This window comes from Typopeltis vanoorti, chromosome 2 (assembly GCF_054136105.1).
Source record: "Typopeltis vanoorti isolate ZY-2024b chromosome 2, IOZ_Tvanoo_1.0, whole genome shotgun sequence".
Taxonomy (NCBI): domain Eukaryota; kingdom Metazoa; phylum Arthropoda; class Arachnida; order Uropygi; family Thelyphonidae; genus Typopeltis; species Typopeltis vanoorti.
In genome coordinates this window covers 33036485-33060731 of record NC_143550.1, presented here as the reverse complement: position 1 = coordinate 33060731, position 24247 = coordinate 33036485, and the positions used below count along the sequence as shown (strand labels likewise).

At 34.6% G+C, this 24247-nt stretch overlaps 1 protein-coding gene across 5 annotated transcripts in view; it reads left to right on the top strand.

Annotated features, from left to right (window-relative positions):
* LOC150108908 (uncharacterized) overlaps nucleotides 1-24247 on the top strand; it is a 295478-nt gene that overhangs the window by 46877 nt on the left and 224354 nt on the right. For 2 of the 5 annotated variants that reach the window (XR_016550111.1, XM_090410920.1), the window contains exons 1-2: nucleotides 7222-7605; nucleotides 16253-16934. Coding sequence is in view for 4 of the 5 variants with exons in the window: in XM_090410920.1 (XP_090267046.1) it covers nucleotides 16326-16934 (609 nt within the window). In the remaining variant the exon portion in view is untranslated. Of the gene's footprint in view, nucleotides 1-7221; nucleotides 7606-8688; nucleotides 8732-16252; nucleotides 16935-24247 lie in introns of those variants that run through there. The other 3 variants (XM_090410891.1, XM_090410902.1, XM_090410911.1) reach the window with 3 other exon arrangements.

Sequence of the window (24247 nt, the reverse complement as noted above, 5' to 3'; positions counted from 1 at the left end):
CCCATACTTATTTCAACGTCGTGTATTTATGCATCAGGATAAGCACGGCTAAGAAACTTTGCAGTTACTGATGTAAGTTAGTATAGTCGGGGACTTTTTTAAAACTATCAATATTTTTAAATTCATTATAATAAATTATAAGAATTATAATAATAAGACTTATAATGCAGTTCCAGCTTTCGGTCAAAAAATAGCAGCTTGCCGTTATTATTATATTATCTAATATATAATATTATATAATTTTAATTGAAATATATAATAATTAATATAATATAATATAATTAAAATTAATAAAATAATACTAATAAATGCCGCACTTTATGCTCTAGATTTTTGTTTCCAAGGTAGAGCCTTGGCACTATTTCTTTTAGGACTACACCCCTGGATGTAACGCAGTCTACATTTGTGTTATTTCTAGTATTCTGACTCGGTCAGATATCTGAGGTGTGACCTTAAGCGAGGAGGACGAAAGTTTAACAGTAGCTGTGAAATGAAATTTGAGAAGATGGATATTATGATATTCATGCTTAGATAAAGTAAATAAACCAACCCAGCTGCACATAATAAAAGAAATGAATAAATACTAAAACTAATAGCTATCTCATCAGAAAAGAAAGTTTTATCTTTATAAAAGCCATCATAAATTTATTATAAAAATATTACAAACGAAATTGATCGTAACTGACATGAAAGAAAGTTTAGTTTGTTGTTTTTTATGCATTTAAACTATCAAGGAACTGAATGGGTCACAATTCAAGGCTGGCGAACTGATGTGACCCTTCGACTGCATATTTGGTCATATAACTTTATCGGTAATGCCCATATCAGTCAAATAATGAGAATTGTGGTCATGAAGGACTATTTAATTCAAAATTCCTTGATCTAATTTTCTCATTTCATATATTTTCGTCCATTTGTTTAACTTTCTTCATTTCTAAGGTGAAATGAATGTATAGAAACATACTCAAAATTATAACATTTATGTAAAATCAAGAAATAAAATCAAGCATTCTCTCTCAGAATCTTTTTATTAATTAATTTATTTATTTAGAAAACGTGATACAATACTTTTTTTTATAAACAGTTCTTTCTTCAAACTAGCTCATCCCTTATAGTGCTGTTCTATCCAGCCCATCTGTCAACTTATGGTCAAAAAATAATGAATATTCTCGGGTTCGGTCAAGATTAGTCGCCTGGAATTCTTTAACAGTAAGCACTCTGCTTGTACTGTTCAAATTGTCACCAAAAAGAGAAAAGTATTTGATATTCATTCGCTATAACTTATGATGCATGAAAGTAAACTTATTGTTTTGAATTTTCTGTACTTCTGCACATTTTGAGTTAGGTGGTTACAACGCACATTAATAATATTATTGCATGACGCCTCCATCGAGTAATTGAACTATATGATAGATGGTATAATGCAAAGTAATGATAGCATCTATCACGTAATACATTATATTTTTTGTCTGTTTGCATGTGTTCTCTGGCAGATTTTATTGTTTTGCAGGATGAAAACCTTGAGTTTCCAGGAGAAAAAACATGAACGTGAATATCTCCATATGAGATTAACTAACGCACCTTCGATTTAAAAAAAAATAGTTCATATAAAGATTCCTCTCATCATGAAGAGAATAAATTCTGGTCTTTTCTAATAAAAAGGCACGTGTCTCATAATTATTCCAATTAAGTTGCAGAGGTTCAGATAAATGCTTTGGGAATATAAACTTCCTTAAATATCTTGATTGTTACCCAGTGGGCACATTCATCTAGAATTTTCAACCTTGATAAGGTCATTATATCATATCAAGTATCATACTCCAACAAAATACCTAATTCAGGTTTCATACCCGAAGAAAATACAATTCAAATTGATTATAATGTTGCTAAGTTTGCTTTATGGAGATGATTCACCTTCAGACTTTACTGAAGAGGAAGACAGTACTTTAATACTGTCTTCCTCTTCAGTATCATTCATCATCATGTAAAATGACCTGAATTTTTAGAACGCATTTCATTCAATGTTTATTCTCATTTCATCACAGATCTATTTACTTTTTCTTTTCTTTATTCCATATATACATCCCTACCCATCAAATTTTGGTATGATAATTTTAAGAACTGGGAATAAGTTACCAAATGTAATTGAGCGTTTTTCATAAATAACCTTGTTCTTTTGAAACGATGCTTAAAATATTTTGCTGTGACTCAGTGCTATGATAAAATTCTGAATATCACATCTAAATATAGCAATCATTACTTATTTTGGTTTAATTATAATTATAGCTAAAGCAAAGAAAAAGCTATGACACTTAGCGCATTATGTTATTTCATGTCTGCTGACTGGTTTGCATATTATTATTATTTTTTTTTTTTGTGAGAAGAAAAAAGCTAAGCTTCTGATAGAAATGAAACAAGAGAATGAGAAGTTGATTCAGTGTAGCCAAATTTTGGATAGTCCCAAATGCTTGCAGCTGAAGAGAAAGAAGATACCATCACTAGAATTTGAAGGCAGTTGAAAAACCTATCGTAAACAATTACAAAAAGTATTCTTTTCTTTAATAGAATTCTTGTATAAAGACACGATTTATATATATATATATATATATACACACACACACACACATATACACGTACGTATACGTATAGCAGAGTCACGAAATGCAAAACTTGTCGAAATGATATGCAGTATTGCAATAATCCGTTCTGGTTAAATGGAATCGGAAAAATATTGGAATTTAGGATATATCTGTATTCATTGTTAGTTTCCATGGAATCGTTTATACTGGCAAAATTTCCCCAAACGATTCAGTCTAATGATACTGCACTGACTGGCTGAAAGTCTATGAATACTGTTGTTTAAAATCGCCATTAAAATCTTTCAAGTAGTCTCTATTAAATCTTTCAACATCTTTAAAGTGGGTTGAATAGGACCATTTAGGTTGCATTATTGGAAAAAAATTATGTACATTACATAAGCCCCCCCCCCAAAGGAAATGTTTCAACTTTTAAATCTGTGTTCTAATTGATTACCTTGCATGATCTTCAACAAAGTACAGCCATTCGATATTGCTCTTTAAAAACAGAAAATTTATTACAGACATCATAATAATTCCCCCTAAAACGACTGGAATATAGACTGTTTATTTAGCTCTGAACATTTTCAAATCGTACTTTTTGGGATACTCTTTTAAGCAACTCAAACTAAAAGAAGTTAAAGCACGTAATCTACGATTCTTTCTATCCAGACTCAAATTTGAGTGAGTAGTAGTATGTTTTCACTAATCGCCGTACTGTTGGTTAAAAAGACAGTCGCTATATCCTGCAACAAGTGGAATAGGTTTTGGTTAAACTTGGAGGACGACAATTTAAATAGCGGAAATGTAGATTAATTTCTGATTTTGCATTGCAATGTGATATTTTCTCCATTAAGATAATAATGGAGGAAATGCGTTTTTGTGTAATAGTTTTTTTATGTGAATCTCGTAGACGAAAATTTGTATACCTATAATATGTTGTATTAGGGAGTTCTAAGACTTACGTATTCCAGGAAGAATCCTGCTTAAAGACCAGACATCGAACATCAAGCAATGGAACTACTTCTAGCTTCCAATAAACTGGATGATGGCAGGGGGATGAAATTAATCAAACACCTACAAGATTTTTTTTTTAATGTTGTCCACCCATGAAAGGTTGTATGCCTATGTGATATTAGTATACTCTGTATAAGATGATATGTTTATCATTTATTTTATTTGCTCCTTACACATTCTCCTGCTTCCTACTGTACAGACCACAAATGGAAGTTTTTCAAGCCACTTCATGTCTCCAATAAACAGCAAGATGGTCTCATAGCCGGCGATACATTTCCTGTTCCCAATTCACATAAATCCATGCCATGATGAAATTCGAATCTGCAACCCATTGGAAAGTTGATAAGCTATCCGGGCAACAAAACCGGGCTTCCATTTTTTTTTTTCGTTTATTATTATTATTATTATTATTATTATTATTTTGTATTTAATTTAAATTTATTGCATATTTTTGAAACGAAAAGAACTTCGAGGTCTATTTATATATTTAATGTGGCAATAGATTTTGTATTTTGGTTTCAAAGAAACATATTGACACGACGTTAATCATGTAAAATAAACTGTTTGAGGACGCTAAATGCTGCATATATTTATATTACGCTTATCATGTGTGTGTGTTATGAGGAATTCTTTCCAAAATATTAACTGGCCATATATTTCTAAAGTGGTTGATTTTGAAGGTTTCAAAAATAAAATAAAATAAAATGATGTAAAAACAAAGGTAAGGAGGCACTGTCCTCGGCGCACAAGTTGAGCGAGAGAGACAGAGAAAAAGACAACGTAAAACAATAAAACAACTGCTATGAAACTATATGGGTGACGTAGTTTTCGATTCTTCCCTCAAGTGCAAAAAGAGCTAGTTACGGCTCTGTGAAAATATTTAGGAACGGATATTCAAGTCTGAATTTATTTATAAAATATTGTTAAGAAAAACAAACTCTGCTCTTCCTTCTCATCTACAAGAACACAAAGTTTCATGCCGAATTTTGCTCGAAATTGATAGTTTGTGCACGAAACTTGATTATGATTATATTCAGCTTGAAATATAACTGTTTTATGAAGTTTGAACTTTTAGGTCATAGGTTATAAAATTTACATTTCAATCAGGCTTCAGGTCGAGGGTGAACTAAAATTTCGTCCTGTGCAAGTGCCTACTTGAAATGCGTCTCAAGTAATGACAGAGAATATAAACAATGATTTATGTTCATTGACTTGTATTACTCCGATGTGTTTCCAATATACAATAATTCTGTTTCAGAGACCGAGACGCTCTACAAGATTTGTAGACTAAAATAAATATCGAAGGACGGAAATTATGGGGGAGAAAGAAACGAATTTATCAGAATTTCGCCCCATTTGGCATATAGAAATCAGCAATCAATTTCATTTTTCAAAATCTCATTTGTCTCTCTTGAAATCTAAGTGCGTGGAAAAAATTTTGGTCTCTAGAACAGTTTTCTCATTTTCTTAACCGACTATGGTACTAATTCGTGCGATAGTTTTACACTATTATAAAAGGAGGAATACATTTCTAAGTAGTTAGATGCAGTAATGACGTAAGGAATAAATCGGTATCTCAGTGGTCCCCTGACACCCCGATTTATTCTGAAAGAGATCCCTGGCACATTCAGGGGTCTCCTTCAGACAGACTGATTCAGGAAATTAGATGATTTTTTAAAAAAAATGTAACTAATTCAGTATAGAACTTTATAGTTGGAAATATCGATACATCATAATTCTGTAAACACTCATTATTTATAACTCTGTTCAAATTGTATGTATTGGAAAACGTTTAATCCTAAACTAGTCTTTTTTGAAAACGAACTTGTTTCTTAATGTTCTTAACTTGGATAACACAACATTAGATTTATTGTTCCCCATTCGGAAAAATGTAAATGGAAGGAAAAAAAAAACAAGACTGAAGAAACATAATAGTGCTTTGATATTGCACAGAAGTGTAAAAGCGTTCTACTTTATTTATAACCAGGATTTGTTTTCTTGCTTTCTTTTGCAAAGGTGCTGAAAGTACCGTTACAAACGAAACATATATTTACGTATATGGAGGAATCCCAAAAATATTTAGAAGACCCCAATAAATATGTGAAACTTTCAGAACTGGGAAAAAGAAAAGAAAGTTTTAAGTTGACAAAGGTAATTCGTTTTGCATAGGTTGTTATTTTTATTTATTTTAGTAATTTTGTGAACCTGTTGCATATTTTACTTTTTTGGATCGCGGTCCTGTAGGAAAAATAGATGGTTTTCATTTGTTTCAAGTCCTAATGAAACGCTAAACGAAATAGCATCTTTTAATGTATGGCCACTTCCGATAAACATGAATTTCATTTCTTCGGTGCCATAATTAAAGACACGTCAAAGCAATGCGACTAAAATAACTGGGTATTATTATATTCTAAAGCTTGACCCCTTGATATTACGTGATTTTACCATTGGTTGTATTCCCCCCCCCCCACCCGTGGACGCGCTTTACCTACGGAGAAACATTGTTTTAAGGAATCTACTTATAATTCAGCGCCTTTTATATAAGCGATTTGGATTTTGTTGGATTAGACGAGTCATAATTCATCGATTATGTTGGCCCAATGCGTATTCTAAAGTAGTGTTTTGGAAGGAAATACATTTGTATCGTAAAGGGAGGATGGGGAATTTTCATTTTTAGATGAAATAAACAGAAGTATTTATAACCCCCCCAAAAAAAATAATAAAAAAAGGTGTATGTAAACTAATAATTTTTCCCCTCTCATCTTAGAAATCGCTTTACTACTCGCACATTTTTTATGGACACCCGTTTTATATTTTTACTCTATTTTATTTCGTGTTACCTTTCTGAGAGAATAACAACGTTTTTGATACCATGATGCTAGAGAGTTAGAAAGGATACTGAAGGTTCGATTTACCTGCCGACGGAAGGAACTTTACTAGTCCCTTTCTTTCAACTGGCCAACCTGACGGGCTGAGTGGTTAGCGTATCCCTCTCTAGTTAAGAAGCCACGAGTTCGAATCCCACCACGGGCATGGATGTTTGTGATTGTCCTACTAACACTGGGTGGAAAGGTGTCTGCGACCCTACCCCCTACTACTATTTCTAGCACAAGGCTTCATTCCCAAAACACTGTGAGGTACGGGAGTGACCACACGCGTCTACGCACGTCAAATGTGGAAATTTTTTATATTCTTTTGAACTGGTTGCTAATTAGTTGATTTCTGCATAGACAAGTAAGATTTTTACCTCTCAAAAGTCGGATTTTAATTCCGCATCGAAGAAAAAGTGACAGTACAACTCACTTTATTTTTGAAAACAGTACCCGTTTTAGGATTAGGATCACGAGATAGTATGCAGACAACAGGCACTAATCTCAGATGCCATGAAAATCATCGATAATCGTATGCTTCCAAATGAAGATCAGCTGTCCAATGATTTCCAAAAGTTAGTTGGTGCTAAAATATTGCATATTTGATGAAAATATTGATGGACAGTTACTCTTCTTTCTTCAAATTGGATAAGTTTATTTGCGTGCATGAAAGTGTCCGTTGATAGAGGGCGCAGAAGTGCCTGTTTCCATTGATGATAAGGGCTTCAGGTCTCGTGTAACACAGTAAAGTTGTTTGATATGGAAATTTCGCAGAGTTCGTGCTTATATTTACATTTGTACGGTTTCAAAGCGTTTGTGATGGAGATACGAAAAACAGTGGCATGTGCAACCATATTCGATCAGTTCGGGTGATTTTTAATAATGTACATAAGAAAAATATGTACTTTTGTTTGCCTGTATTGTACTAGTAAATCGTGAAAGTTGACGAACTACACCGTCACATATATGTATATATAATCTTTTCGGGTGCTAAATTAAAAATCCGTTCATTTATTCACGTTAATTTAAAAGTTAAGTATATTTATTTTGTATTTTTTTTATTTACGAGAAAATGATATTCATATACACATGATGAAACAGCCACTGCTTTTATGTATATAAAGATATGTTTCATTGAAAGAGTAAGTAAATATATTTATGATGCACTGTGTGTATGTAAACTTAACAGGTTAAATTTTATAGTAGATCTGTTGAATTTGGATATATATTTAAATTAACATGTTTTTTTTTTTTCTATATAGGAAAAGTAACATTTCATTTCCATATTGTTACAAGCCTATTAACCAAATATCAAACTTCTACTTGGTTGTTGTATTTTTTGATATAACCAGCATTTACCCTCCAATCAAATAAAATTTGTGTACTTTACTTATTGATGATTACGCGCTTTTAATTATGTAAAAAAAAAAAAAAAAGAAGGAGAAACTTTTAAAACTGAATTGTTCACAGGTTGTATGACTATTTTACTTGCACTTAAATAACTTTAGATAAAATGAATCAGTGAAGCATTAAATAAGTTGAGGGGATTTCAGCAGTCCATTATGAAAACATTGACTTCTGCATGATACTGCAAATTGCTGTGAATTTGTTTCAGTTCCATTTGTGTGTTAACAGGTGCCATTCTATTTTTGTTTGTTTCCCTGCTAGTTGTGGTGGATCATAATCTGCATCTAATCTATACTTGGTTGCTACTTTACTGTTGGTCATGCTTTGCTTTTTAATGTTCTCATCAGTTGTTGTTGATATGGATGGATACCTGATTATTCCATGTTAGTAACACTTGTTCAGCCACTTTTAAATTTATCAATCTACTCAAATAAGCTCTGCTCTGGCAAAATGCTCACTATTCTGTACTGCAGTTCAATGAATTTTTGCATCTTCTGCACTTTCATTTCACAAAAATGGAATCACTGCGCATTCTTCTCCTTTGGCACATGTAGCTAATTAGCTGTGGTTAATTTAGCAATACTAATTTGACTAAATACTAATAGTTTTCTGATTAGTGATGGTCAGATATCTCACTTAAATAACAGTAAGATTTTATGCATATAGTAGTCAGATGATTTAGAAAAATTTTAAATAAAATATCATAGATATTTTATTTAAAATTTTCTTTGAGAAAATTTCTGAGATTCAGTTTTTTTCTTTGTATTTGCAGGCATGCAGACACTAAATGCTATATACAAGGTTTAGAAGAAATGGACCTAATAATGATAAATGAAGTTAGCAAAAGTGATCGTACAAAGAGTTCAGTTTGGTTTGATGTAAACATGTTTATTGATGTGTAAATACATAAAGGCTGGTATAGTGGTTAAGAATTAGCACCCCTTTCTCTGATGCATATGTTAAAGCTAGCATTACAAAGTTGCCAGTGGAGATTCTGAGTATTGTATATGCCATCTTAATTCTGTTTTAAATTTTGATTTCATATTTGTATTGTTTCAAGATATCATCCTTAATGCATTATCTCTTCTAATGCATTTTTTAATTCTCAGAGACTCTGTGAATAAAAATCTGAACTATTTAATCTTAACTTCAAAAATCAGCAGTCACTAGATTTAGAAGAAATCTAGTGAAAATACAGTAGACTGCTGCTGCATTCCTGATTCTAAGTAGCATTATTGTGTTAATATGGTGCAAGTTCTGAACTTGATTTTTCTGAATTGTAGGTTTTTAAAGCCACAGCCAAATTAAGTTAGCTTACATGGGAACTAGCTGAAAAAAGGTGTAGAATTACTTAGTGAGTGAGTGACTTGAAATGAACCTGTGTCTTTCTTCTGCTGACCTAAGCAACATGATGGTTGCCACAGGGTTACACATTCATATTGAATACTTATATTTGGATGCTGTTTCTGGCCACATTGTTTATCATTGAATTTTTTGCTTTGTGACCTATTTGCTATTTTTAGTTATGTTCGATCTTAGTTCAGTATTTTAATTTGTTTTCTATATTATTTTCTTAACATACTTTCTGCTTAGCTTGTAAATTACAATTATTGTTAGAAAATTATTATTATCTGCAAAGTTTATATTTTCATTCCTATTCATCCTAGTTTAGGATTTATAAAGTCTACTCTAGTCTTCTTGAAAAAAAGTGGAAATAAATATCAGCAGAATATGTTTTGACTACCAGGAGATCCACCAATTATGGATTCCACCATTCTCTGTCATAGAAGGGGGCCAATCGTTCGATGGAGGTGTCACGTAATAATAATAATATTGATAATAATTATTTCACAAGAAAATTTAAAGAATAACGACTTCACTTACCTTTTGGAGAGACAGACCATGGGAAGATCTGGAAAAAATCATTCATGTGGTTGATTTTTTTTGTGGTTAATCAGTATGTTGAGTAGATGTTGACAGTGTGGAAATTCACAAGGTGGTTTCTGACACAAGCAATATATAACTGCATACCAAGGGTTAAGTGAGTAAATAGAAGAGTGAAATGGATGAACAGTGAAATCAAGCAAGCTGTTTTGGAAAAGAAAAGTCTATGGAGGAGGTACAAGATAGTCGTACCTCGGATCCATGAAGAGTATAAAGTGCAGGCTAGAAAGGTGACGAGCATGGTAAAGAAGGAAAAGGTGCAGTATGAGAAGAGATTTGCTGGCTGGTCAGGGCAAGGTTAACTAAAGGGAAATTTTCCACTATATAGCAAGCAAGAGAAAGAATAATTATGGCATGTTGACACTGGTGGATAGTTATGGTAGCAGATAATCATGGCAGTGGACTTCTGGAGCACTGGTCTGGAAATACCATCTGAATTCGGAGACCTGTTGGTGTCTAAGCTGTTAAGGATTCTTCTGATGTCTTTCTGGGAAAACTTCACATGAGGTATGCAGTAAGGTTGTTCTTGGTATTCTAGGAGTATAGTACAAGAGTTGGAGGAGAGGTTAGCTTTATCTTTGGATCTTTCAGTGGTGATACCATCTGTGTGTGTGTGAGAGAGAGGTGGACATGCAAAGGTTGTGCACAAAATAGGCTTTCCCCAGGAACTAGAAGGCAAGGTAGTTTAGATTTGTTACATTTTTTTTTATTTTTTACAGCTGTTTCAGGCTGTGGTGTTGGCTGAGTATGATGCTGAGATTTTTTATTCGAGCTGCTTAATTAAGATATGTTGAAATTTTTTCTTAGACTGCTTGACATAATTGTTTGAGAACCAAGGGTTAATATCAGTTAGGCTTTTTTGGGTGTACTGACCTTTATATTATATATTTGGTGGAAATTGGATCAGAAGAGCAGAAACAGTAATCAGATTGTGGAAATTAGAATTTAGCTCATTTTGATAAACAACACATTCGATGCCATTTTGGTTTTCGGATTAGCACTATGCAAATAAGGATGAACTATTCTCTTAGTATTTTTTAAAAACAGTTTGTTTTCAGAATATAGCTTTCCAACTACAGTTTCCAGCACATGTGGATCTTCCATTTGGTGCATATTTAGTAGACAATTTTGATTTTATTTGCAGTAAAACTGATTTTAACTATTCTTAATTGCTTTGTTTCCTCATCAAGGGATAGCATCAGTTAATCAAGTTCTGATAATGTATTTTATAAGCTTAAGATTGATTCTTGAGTGGTTTATGTTTGCTGTCTGTGTGTGTGTGTAATCCATCAATTACTGATGGTATTATTATTATCAATTTTAAAAATAGAATAGTCTGTAAAAATTTGTAAGTGGTGGGAAGTTGAAATTAACAGGCTAGTATATCTGATAGGTTGCTGTTATAGGCCAGGACATGTACAGAATACTGAATGTGAAATGTTTAGGCAAAGGGTATGTAAAAAGAAACTAATCTCAATGAGAGACTTTAATTACAGGAATATAGAATGCAAGGAGGAGATAGTGTATGGGAACAAGGAGAGTGAGTTTGTTGAATTTCTGAGAGATAAATATTGTTGTGCCACTGTATAAAGTACTAGTCAGACCACACTTGGACTATTATATTCATATTTGGTCACCTGGTTTTCAGTGTGATGTGGAAACATTGGAGAGGGTCCATAGATGAGTGAATAAGACAATATCAGGACTTTTCATGGAGATATTTCATGGCTGTACAGAGAGAGAGAGGTTGAAGAAATGTGGATTGTAGTTTGGTGGATAGGAATAAAAGAGGTGATGTGATAGAGACATCTAGGTTAGTGAGAGGATTTTATTTGATTCATCCAGATGGGATTGTAAAAAGAGTAGAAGGCGAGAGGGGAAAATCACAGGCCATACCTAGAAGTTATGCAAGTTGAGTGGTGAAGAGGGGTGTGAAGAGATTTTTTATATAGAGAACTGTCAGTGAATGGAATGCCATTACCAGAATGTGTTATTAATGCAAGGAGTGTTAAAGGTTTTAAGATGCAGTGTGATAAATATGTTATCAATTGAAAGAACCTCCCACAATGAGTCTGTGGACTCCGTGGAGGAGTCGATAATAATAATAAATAAGCAACAAAGTTTTGCATCCTCATTTATAAATGCAACAAATTTAAATTTTTAATTTCATTCTTGAAATACTGGCATGACTAATAACTATAAGTTAATTTTGTTTAACAAAAAAAAAGAGGAGATGCAGGGTTTGCTTAAGGGTCATAACTGAATAACTGGGAGGAAACCTCCACATAGTCTTTTGAGTGATGTGGAGAAATGACTAGGACTTTTGATCTAATGCTCAATCCTCACCTTTTCATGGTGCAAGCAGTTAGTAGGTATCTACCAGGATACAGAACGAATGAGGACAGGCTGGCAATTTGGGATTTAGCTGACCAAAATCTATTCATATTGGCTTAAGCCAGAATACAAAAATGATGGAACACCATAATAGAGTTTCATGTCAGCTGCGAGGGTTGCCCTGTTGAACAAGACTTTCACACATACTGTTTACATCAGAGAGCTAGGGTTAAACAGCAAAAAATCTGTTACTATAATGAACCTCAATTCATCAGCAGAGGTCTGATGAATTGAAGCTTCTTATACTGATGGTGGTGCCAAAAAGATTGGCACCACCATCAGTATAAGAAGCATAGCAGGAAAGAAAGGGATCTAGCAAAAGAATTAGGTAAGTACCAGATCAACATGATTGGTGTTACAGAAACAAAGGAGAAAAAACAGATGAGATTTTTCCTAAACAACAAATGCAAGCTGTTATATTCAGGTAATAAAGATCAGGAAAAGAAGGAATAGCTATAGTATTCAACACTAAATAGGTGGATTATTATTATGTGACACCTCCAGGAGTCCAAAGATTCATTGAGAGAGGACACCTACTGCATTGTGCTCTGTCTCCACCACTCAATCCATAACTACAACAAACTGCAACTACACCAATGCCATCTACCACCTGCCACCACCACTAGTATTCCCACAGACAATCACAAACATCCATGCGGATTCGAATCCGCAGCCTTTTGGCTGGAGAGAACAGATATGTTAACTGCTCGGCCAGGCATTATCTTCTTTGAATTGCAGGCAGTGTTGAGTACAGTGATGTGGCCAAATATTAGAATGGGCAGTTGGACAATGAGACTTATCTGTGCTTATGGGCCTACAGTACATTCTACTAAGGAAGAAGTGGAGGAATTTTTCGAGGCATTAGAGAAGGCAGCTAACACAATGGAAAAGGAAAAGTTGGTCCTTGTTGGAGATCTAAACAACAGAGTAGGAACTGTATCCCACCAGGCATATAAAAATGTTTTAGGAAAATTGTAAGAAAAGAGCAGAGCTAATCATAAGAACCTGCTGGATTTCTGTTCAAGACATGAGATAGTTATTACTAACACCATATTCGAGCATGAAGGTGTGCATAAATTCACATGGAGAGAAGACTCGAGAAATAAGAAAAGTTTCATTGACTGTATCATGCATCACAATATTTCATCATTTAAATTAATTGCATTGCTGGTTCTACACTGAAAATGTCTGTTATAAAGACAAATTTTGTAACTTAAATTTTTCACTAGTTCACATGCATTTTTCCTTAAACATTTGAAATTTAAAATTATGTCTGAGGAGATTTTTTTTTATTTATTTATTTTTATTATTATTTTTTTTATGCTTATATTTTTGCTTTTTGCTTTTGAAACTAAAATTTATTCAAAAAATTTTTGAGTGCCAGCAAGGAGAAAACTAAATTAACTTCATCAGTTCCATTTTTCACTTTTCAATAATCAAAAATAATTTCCAAAAAAAAAAAAAAAAAATATATATATATAGTAAACCTTCGACTTTAATGGACTAATAGGGGCTAAGAGGTGTCCGTTAAATCGCAAATTTTTTAAAATATCTGTAACATTATACTGCAATTTTATCAATATTAGCACTGTAATAACAAAAAAATTGTTTTACAATTTTTACACTTTTAGATAAGTTAATATTCCGTATTAAGATGTTTGGTTTAGTTAATCCTGCTATGAAAAAGCTATCAAGTTTTTTTTTGAGCTTTTGAATTCTGCTGTGTGTAATAATAAAACTGCTGCAGAAAGTCATACCACGCGACAAAAGAACCAATTACAGTGTGATTATGTCCTAATCATTCGGCAAACATGTTTTATGAGCGGTGACTCATTTATGTTGGCTAAGTTACTACAGTGTTTTTCCAACATGTGATGGCCTATTTGCCAAAATTTGTTAAAATAACATGAAATTAATAACAAAAAATAACCTTGGTTAAGAGCATTTTAAAATTAACAGGGTGTTAATTTTCACATGCAACATATGGACTGGAAATTTTGTCCGTTGGTTTACTCTATATGGAAAATAATATGGAAGTAAAATTACTTTCAGTGTACTTGGCTACTGAACACATTGTTTCCATATTAGCATTATGTGCAGTCTACTATATTGCAATTTATATTTTTATAAATTGCAATATGGTGGCATAATATGTTCAAATATGAACATATTATGCCACCAGTACTACTTTAAAATGTGCTAGGTGATACAATCAAGTGGCTTGACTCAACATCATATGCCAGTCACCAAATTAACTACCAGAGCTCATCCACACACTTTTTACCATTTTATTATTATTATTTTTTTAATGATATTCCCATCCACAGAGGGCTTTAAAGCTTGCATCACATTTGTACTACTTCAAGTATGCTAAAGGATTAATAATTTAGGGACTCTGTTTTATAAATCTAACATGGCTTTTCTAAGCTACTCTATCATAGGTTTCCAGAAAGCATGTTAGTGATCTATTATCAGGCAAGGGAATGAAAATCATCTTTTTAGTCTATTGCAATTTCACATACAATTTCCAAACTTACATAATTCACTTTATTCTCCTTGTAAAAAAGCAGTTTCACTAAGAGCAAATTGTTTTTATTTTTAGTGAATAAAATTATTCACTAAACATTTGGAAATCATTCACTTCCTGTGTACTTTGGTGCTAATGGTGCTTCCATAGTGCACTTTTCAGTTGATGGTGTGCTGACTGTTATCATAAAAAAAAGCCTTTTTTTTTCTCTCCAGTAACTTGAGAGTTTTTCTATTTGCAAAGCAGCTAGAGAATGAACACATGCAATTATCAGACAGAAATACAGTGTTGTGGCTGGTAGATGGCATAGTGAAGATAGTGTAGTGTTAGTGACCCCACAATGAATTGTTAGACTAATCCTTGAAATTGTCAGGGCCTTCTGATTAATAACATTGCTTATTCAGCTTACAGTCAGCTCCTAGATTGTTAGGCATCATTACCAAGCTTGCCAACCTTTGTGGCCAAGTGGATAGCATGGCAATTTTGCTGTCATTTGCTCTGCTTTTAAATCCACAATTGCATGTATGTTTGTGAGAATTTTTAATCCCTAGATGATTTTCATTGCATCTAGTGTAATATCATCATAAAAAGATTACATTTGGGCTGTAGAAATTGGTTTCTTGTGTCAGGAATACTAGGTTACTGGAATAAGTTTGTTAGTTTGCTGTTTGAGGGAGATTTTCTCTAAAGTTTCTGAAAACAGTGTTTAAGCTTCATGGTTCATCATACTTTCTCACACATGTTCTTCTCTCATTGACTGAATTTTTCTGATATTTATTATTTACTAAGTGTATAAAGGAATGTTTATTAAAATTTATTGTAGAAATCACAGGTTTTTAGATATATGCCTAATTATTGGAGCCTCCTTAAGGCAGTTTGTTTTGACAGTGCCCTTTGGTTGGAAAGACCTAAGTTCAATTGCTGTCTAGGACATAAAGAACCTTTATCAGAGCTTTTCACTTGAAAGTGAGTTAGCCAGTCTCATATACAGGTGGCAGGAAACTGAGGTTTTCCATCTTACAACCAGACAAACCAGCCAGGAGAACACACAACTTTACTGACAAAATACATTACAACCGATAGTATTATATTGGTTTCATAAGTTAGTGTTATGCTTTCCCTATGACTTCAGTCTTCTCACCATACACTAATTCATTAACTAATCTAATTATTGAATTGTATCCTATCATTTTTATATTAATGAAAATGTGTGAAGTTTTGCTGTTCCAGTGAATATATCTTTCTCTTGTTTTTTTAACATGTATAGTATACTATTTTTGACTTGTAAGTTTTTCACTTACATGAATTACTTCTCTGAGACTAAAGTTTTCTGAGGTATTTCAGTTTTTTTTTCCCCTTTTCCCCCACTTGAATAAAGTAATCCACTTTTTTCCTGCAACTTTTTCTGCATTGTTTTGAAATTGCCTATTAAGTGTTATTTTTATATTACTTTATGTTTGATTTGTTCTAATTTTGTTATACTGGTTTAAAAAAATAATTTATGTGATATTTTACAGCTACAAGTGGACTCTAGCATATAATTGGATAGAAATGAAACCGACACCTGATAATGGTATTCTCTGAGTATGCATGATGGAACTAGGCAGCTTTAAAAGCTGTAAATTTATAGACTCTATGGCTACTCAACGTTCTTTATTGTACCAACAGAGACAAGGAATTCTTTGTTGCTGTTGTAGGTATCCAATTATTCTAAGCCATTGTAAACACGTGGAACATGGTGCTCTGGATGAACTTTGTGAAAGAATCTTATCATGTAATATTCGGGTGAGTAAGAGAAATTCCAACCAAACAAGAAGTGCCAAGAGTGTTTCATCTTCAGACCTCCATGTTAATCTTCTTAGTTCCAGGTGTCAATATGCAATTTTACATACCTCACAAAAAGAATGTGGTTGTGTCATGCCTCACAACTCCTTACCAAGAAATTATGCTGCAAATACTTCTTGGTCAAATGAACTTCTAAATATCTTTCCTAGGAAGTGCTTCAGCCTTCCCCATTGCTATAAGCATCATATCGCTTTAAGTTGCAACATACAACAGGATGATAGGAGGTGTTTGAAGTGCGAGAGGCATGATGGACGATACTTAGAAAAAAATAATTCATCTGTTTGGTCTCGTGGCTGGGAACCTCTTCCTTATAAGAAGAAGATTAATCCATCAGAATTTAAAATAAAAGTAGATGTAAGTGAATATTTCTTTTGTTATAAGTGGAGAACTGTTGCACACTGAAATTCCACATACTATCGTATCTGTAAAATAACTTATAGTAGCTTAATATTTAGAGAAGATGTAATAAATAAATATGATTTTATAACTTTTCAGGAAACTATAGCATTTCGTGTTTTTCCCAATTTAACTTTTATTATTATTTTTTTAGGCATCTTCATGGAGCCAGACACATCATGAGAGGCTCATTCTAACTATTATTCAAACAGTACTGCTCATACCTCTCTTTGAACTCATTCACTGACACCTAATCACTAACATCCCAGAAAAAAATCTAGTTTTTACACCCTTGCTTACTGTCATTCTTAAATAATTTCCACCAGTCATGTATTGAAAAAAGTCATCTATGTCAATTCTATAAAATTGCTGTAAGAACTTTTTAATGTTTTGTCATACCCCCCCCCCCCTCTTTTCTGCTTATCAGCTAACCTTAGTAGCTGATATAGTCGCAAACCATCAATCTGTTCTCATAAGGAACATTATACAGACCTGACACAATCTTGGTCATTTCTCTGGATTCTCTCCACCATTCCCCCATCCTCAAGGAATCCAGCCAATCAGATCTGTGCATAGCAATCCAGATTTCCTGATTATAGCTTAGAGAAGAATAATAACCTTCCTATCTCTGCTTGTCAGTATATTTAACATCTAGCTAAACTGATGAGCTGTTTTGGATGCCTTTTACAATATGTCCTCTAAACTTCAACTGTCTCTGTCCACAATCGTCCCTAAATCTCTGGTCTCAATTTCTTGTGATCTGGTTCCATCAATGTACACTGGTTTCCAGAAGCTAAGGATGAACTACATTTTTACTTGTATATGAAAAAATTTTCCACGACTACAGCCAAATATGGACATAAATTTATTTCCAGTGTACTAAATTATTTACACGAAAAATGTGTTATAAATTTTGTACAAATTACATTGCATTACTTTTTAGCAAAAGTTACAAATTTCCTAAGGACATAGATAAGGAATTAATGTACAGTGCTTACAGAAAACTATGTGGAGAGACATTTCAGTATGGAATATGTCCATCCTGAACTGTGATGCAGCTCTCACAACATTGTACCATGCTTAGCACCAAGTGATCCAGGAGTTCTTGAGGCAAATTGACCCACTGCTCCTTCAGAGAAAGAATAAGGCCTTCTTTTATTTCTGGAGGGGAATTTTGAGCAGCAGTGCATCTCCCTATCTTGTCCCAAATGTGTTCTATGGGGTTAAGATCTGGGGAGCGTGCTGGCCACTTGATTCGATTAAATTTTTCAGTCTCCAGAAGTATCTCCATTGCTCATGTATGATGTGCTGTGGCATTGTCATCCATAAAAATGAATTGAATTCAGCACCACAGAACAACTGAACACAACTTTGAAGAACTTTGTTGCAATATACAATGCTTACAAGATTGGATAGATGAAAATGGGATACTGTATGGGAGACAACATGGTTTTGTGAAGGGTAGATCATGCCTCAGTAATTTGCTCACGTTTTATAACACAGTAACGACTGAACTGGATAAGGGTAATAGGTTTTCAGTGATTCTACTGGACCTTTCCAAGGCCTTTGATAGGATACCACATGGAACTCTAATCAGTAAACTGGAGCAGATGGGGATGGATATAGGGTTGGTGAGATGGATAGGAGGGTGGTTGATGGAGAGATACCAGAGAGTGGTTTATTCAGGAGTGGAGTTCAAAAGACGGCTTGTGACTAGTGGTGTGCTGCAGGGTTCTTTTCTTGGACCACTACTTTTCAATTTGTTCATTAACGATATAGGAAAGGATCTGAGAGGAAGTGTTTACTTGTTTGCTGATGATGCAAAGTTGGGTAGAGCAATTGTGAGTGCACAGGATGTCAACATTTTGCAGGATGATTTGGATAGTTTGGAGGACTGAGCTAAGGAAAATGGATGTCAATTATGCATTTTGGAGTGAAAAGATTAGCAGCAGTATATCACATTGGTAGAACCGTACTCCAGGAGATTGGTGAGGCCAGGGATTTGGGAGTGTTGGTGGATAGGGAGTTGAAGTTTAGGGGGCACATTGCAAAAGTGGCTAAAACAGCTCATCAGATCACTTGGTTACTGAAAAATACTTTAATGAGCAGAGACAAACAAGTTATTGTTCCTCTATATTGAGCCCTGATAAGACCTCATCTGTATTACTGTGCACGGATATGGGCATCAGGGTTTCTTGATGAGGAGGAGGTGGAGAGGTTCCAGAGACGAGTGACCAAGACGGTGGCAGGTCTGTGGAATGAACCTTATGAGAACAGATTGAAGATTTGTGGGTTGCAAAAATTGGTTGATAGGCAGAAAAGGGGTGATATGATTCTATCTATCCCAATGGCTTTAACAGGCCTTTAAGGCCCACAACCTTCCAAGCATGCTTGGATTTCGTAACCGAAATAGGAGGATAGAATGGTCACTCCTATGCCTCAAGGTATTCTTGGCTGTATCCCTGTGTGTTCACGGGGCCGGTTTGCCTGCTTGCGGGATGAAAAGCACCAGATAAACTGGCGGAAAAAACCCTACTGCCCGCGCCCAAGACCGGCTAACTTGGCTATGGCTGAGGAAGATCCTTCAGCTCCTCACGTCTCCGACGGGAATCGAACCTAGGACACTCCTTCCCCAGGCATATGGTTGCGAAGCGCAAAGCCACTAGGCTAACTGCGCGGACAGTGATATGATTGAGACATTCAAATTACTGAAGGGTTTCTATAAGATTAATTCAGAAGATATTTTTGAGAATAGGGCTGGTGGTGGGAGGACTAGGGGCCATACATGGAAGCTGGGCAAAAATGTGGTTAACAAGGGTGTTAGAGCTAGGTTCTTTACTTGGAGAGTGGTAAATGAGTGGAATAAGCTGCCAGAGTCTGTTGCAGGTGCTATGACCGTGAATGAGTTTAAGGCGAGGTATGATAGATACTGTGTGAAAGACGAATAGTTGTTCTTGACATGATGTTAGGGCCTCCCTTGATGAGTCTGTCGACTCCTTGAAGTTGCCCGTAATAATAATAATATCATTCGTCATAGTCCTTTTTTCCAGCACTTGTAGCTTGGTGCATCCATTGCGTATAATGCCACCCCAAACCGTGTCCCCTGCACATCTTCATTTATCCTTTTCAAGAATGTTCTCATAATTCCACTTTGATATTAGATCAAGTATCATACAGAATTGGAGGAAATACTAAAACAACTGTCATCTGTGAAGAGTACATTAGCCCATTGGTGTCTTGTCCAGTTTTTACAGATATAACACCACTGAACACAGGCTGTATGATGAGCTCTGGATAAAGGGTTGCATACTATAGGTCTATTTGTCACACACGTCTTGCCATAGTTTGTCGATATATCTATGTACCTATGCTTGAATGGAACTCACTTTACAAGCTATCCTGGCATGGTGCGTCGATTATGTTTTGCTGTCATAACCAAAAACTTGTCTTCATTCTCCTTGGTAGGGTGAGGGTGACCCCCTTTAGCAAATGTCTTGGACACATTCCATTGGTTTGAAACTGTGCAGAGCCTGAATACAATGCTATGCAAGATTCCAAACTCTCTGGCAGTATCAATAATATTGATATTGCAACCTTCTTCAATAATTCTTTCCAGTAATTCTTCCCCACATAAAATCATCTAATCATGGATGTCCAATCTATTGGCTTGCCTGGGCCACATATAAAATGTATAATATAGTTAATGTATATAAGTAAAAAACTTCCTTTATTTTTTTAAATTTTGTATTATAACATTAAAAAATAGAGGGCAGCATAAACACAAAACTAGTGAGATATTTGGCCTTATTTACCTGAAATCAAGCATCAGTGTCTGGTTTGATGGGAGTGGTTGCAATTCATAATGAGCTCTCAAGGTTCTCGTCAGAAATTTTTAACCTAACTTTACTCTTTGTATGCTTCATTCTTGAAAATAGTTGTACTACCAAAAAGCGATGACATGAATAAAGTATGATTGTGAAGCAAAGGATATTTTTCTCTGGGAAGATAGGTCTTATTAAAATCTAGCAAAGAGACATGATTAAATTTTTCTTTGAGTTGAATATCTGATTGCAAGTCTATATGTTCCATTTGAAAATCTGAAGGTAATGTATTTATGTCAACTGAAATTGGAGTAACAAACATACAAAAAAATTGATAATGTTTTTCTGAAATCTTGAAACCTATTCTCAAATTCCGGTATCAAAATGGAAAGAAAGCCAGCACATTTTTTGCATTGCATAATAATGTTAAAAGTTTAAGATCTTATGGTACCGCATTATTAACAGTTCGGGGGCTGTGGGTTGGACACCTCTGATCTAGATGATGTCTTTGAGACTTTACAAGTGTCCAAGTTTGCAACTTCATTTATTCACGAAAAGAGCTTCCTTCAGACACAATTCACTTAGATCAGCCTTTTATCTTCTTGAGTACTACTTATGACCCTTTGCGCACAATTCGAAAATTTGAATGTATAACTGATTTCTACTCAGAATTGTCAGTTATACAAATTACCACAGATTATGACTACAAATTCTTCTGAATTTGTAGTCATAATCTTCAGAACTAGTGTTTGTTCTTAAGTTTTGGACACCAGTGTAGTAAGTATCTTGTGATCTCTTCTTGCCAAAGTATATTACACTTTAATGTGGCAAAGTGATAGCTATCATCCTTTGCCCATATTGTCAGCTTGTTTGTCATCCTGAAATATCTCTGTATTATCTTCGTTGACTGTCACTTGTTGCAATTTTGCATCATCAGCAAACAACTAGATATTTGTCTTTAAATCAATTCCTCTATCATTGATGTACAAATTTTACATAGTGGTGGTTTGAGTACGGAGTTCTATGGTTTGACCCCTTTCTAAACCACTTCTTATATCCATCTGTTAGCAACTCTCTACTTCAAAGCATGAGCTTAATATCTATTTCCATTTGCTCCAGTTTATGCATCAGTTTTGTGTACAATCCTATCAAATGCTTTTGCAAAGTCCAGCAGTATCACTTCATAGCCATGTCCCTTTTTCCAACTCAGTTATTAATATTTTAACAAGTGAAAAATACTTAGGTAAAACCTGCCTTTCACAAACTATAATACAATGTAGAGTATTATTTTTCTCTCCACCCATTTCTGAATTCTGCTTTTTACTGATTTCCCAATATCTTACCATCACACCCATGATACCAGTTGGTCTGTAATTTACTACCATTGTCTTTGAGGTGGTAAATTATAGACCTTTATGCAATATATTTTGCCCTCTTTCCACTCTCTTGGCACATTCCCAGAAGTGCTGCCATATCCATTGCATAATCTCCTAATACTTGGGCTGATATCCCATTTGCATTAAGGTTTTGTAATAGTCTAAGCATCTCCAATTCATCAACCTGTATGCTCGCATCAGTCTTTGCCACATTGGGCACTGCAGTATCTCTACCTGACTTTTCAAAATACAGCCTTTCAAATTATCACTCAGTAACACAACTATTTTGTCTACTTTTTTACCTCCCAACCATCAACATTCCTTTATTCACCATATAACAAAAGAACTTTTTGGGATTTGCTTTACCCTGCTCATCTGGTCTCCTCTCATAATCTGACTTCCTTACCATATTGGTCACCCTTCTTGCTTGTACATTGTGTTGCTCATGAGCTTGCTGAATGCCTTTCACTTTATATATCCTCACAACTTTTTCTTGTTCTGCAGCTCCTATTTAATGATGCTATTTATCCATCTGACTCCTACTTTGTTTGACCTCCTGATTCTGGATATACAATCTGATACTACTTTCTTCAAACACCCCTTGACTATCTCTTGTGCATGGATCATTTCCCTTCAGAATCTTATGCTGTGGCCGCACCAAGCTGACCCTTCAGTTTTGTCATAATGCTTTAACTACATATACCCTTCCTTAACTGAAAATTTTGCATGTTTGACAATGATAGTTTCCTACATGTTTACTGCCAGTTCTCTAATGTTGTCATCAGATTCAGCACGCTCACACCCCAAGTCTTCTGGTACATACTTCTTATTATTATATTATTACATACTTATTATTATAGTAATTACAAATACAAGTATTGATTCTCCGTCAACCCATTTTTGTGTGTGATTTCTTACCAACATTTCCAAAATCTTCACCACCACTCCAGAGATGCTGATAGGTCGATAGTTAGACATATCAGTTTTTGCACCATCCTTGTGTAGTGAAATTATCATACATTCTTTCCACTCGAGTGGAATTCTCCTTATGATGAGACTCAAATTATGCAGCCAGTTCAGCTTGAACACTCTTCTAGTATCATGCTTAATATTCCATCAATCCCCGTTGCCAAATTCTTATTGTTTATGTAACAGCTCTAGTACCGCCTCCTTATATATTTTTCTTTCTCCAGCCTAGAGGTAGCACCAAGCTCAATGTTGCATACACCAGGTCGATAGCTTTTAGCAAAATTGGTGCTCGCTAGTTAAACAATCTCTTCTCCACTGCCACCTGTTATTAATACTGCACTCGCAGCTTCCTACCATAACTGGACTCAAATTATCCAGTTTCATAAGCATCACACCTCTCCTTTCCTATCTTTTTTATCTTTAAGTTCTCTACCCTTTACACTCAATACCACTTAGTGCATCTGCTTCTGAGAGCTAGATCTCATTAATGCCAACAATTTGAGGCTGCAACATATTTACTTAAGGCAACAAACTCAACTCCTTTGTCCCATATATTCTTGACATTTGTATACAGACATAAATTATTACCATGCTTTTTTTTGTTTACTCTCCTGTAGTCCATATAACTCAGTTGGACAATTTTCAGATTCTTGTTCATATTTAATGCTTCACCTACACAGATATTCTTATCTCTGTAGCTTAATCAGTTTTGATGATGCCCTTGGGTTGGAAAGACCTAGGTTCAAATCCTGTCTGTGATCAAACCTTTATTAGGGCTTTTTGACTGAGTGTCTTGAGTGTGAGTTAGCCAGTCTCTTATAAAGGTTGCAGGGTGTTCCACCTGGAAACTTGGGTTTTTCATCCTACAAAATAGGCAAACTCACCATTAGAACAAACAATGAACACAATTAACAGACATAATACACTAGCCTCATAGCCTAAGCTGCCTCAGCCATAAATTCAAATCAACGTTATGCATAATATGAGGACAAACACAGTCAACTTTTCATCATAATCACCTCCATTATTAAGGAAATTCGCCTGCCTAAAAGATAATCATACATCCATTCCACTTGTTGGGATTTGAACTTGCATCCTATTTAAA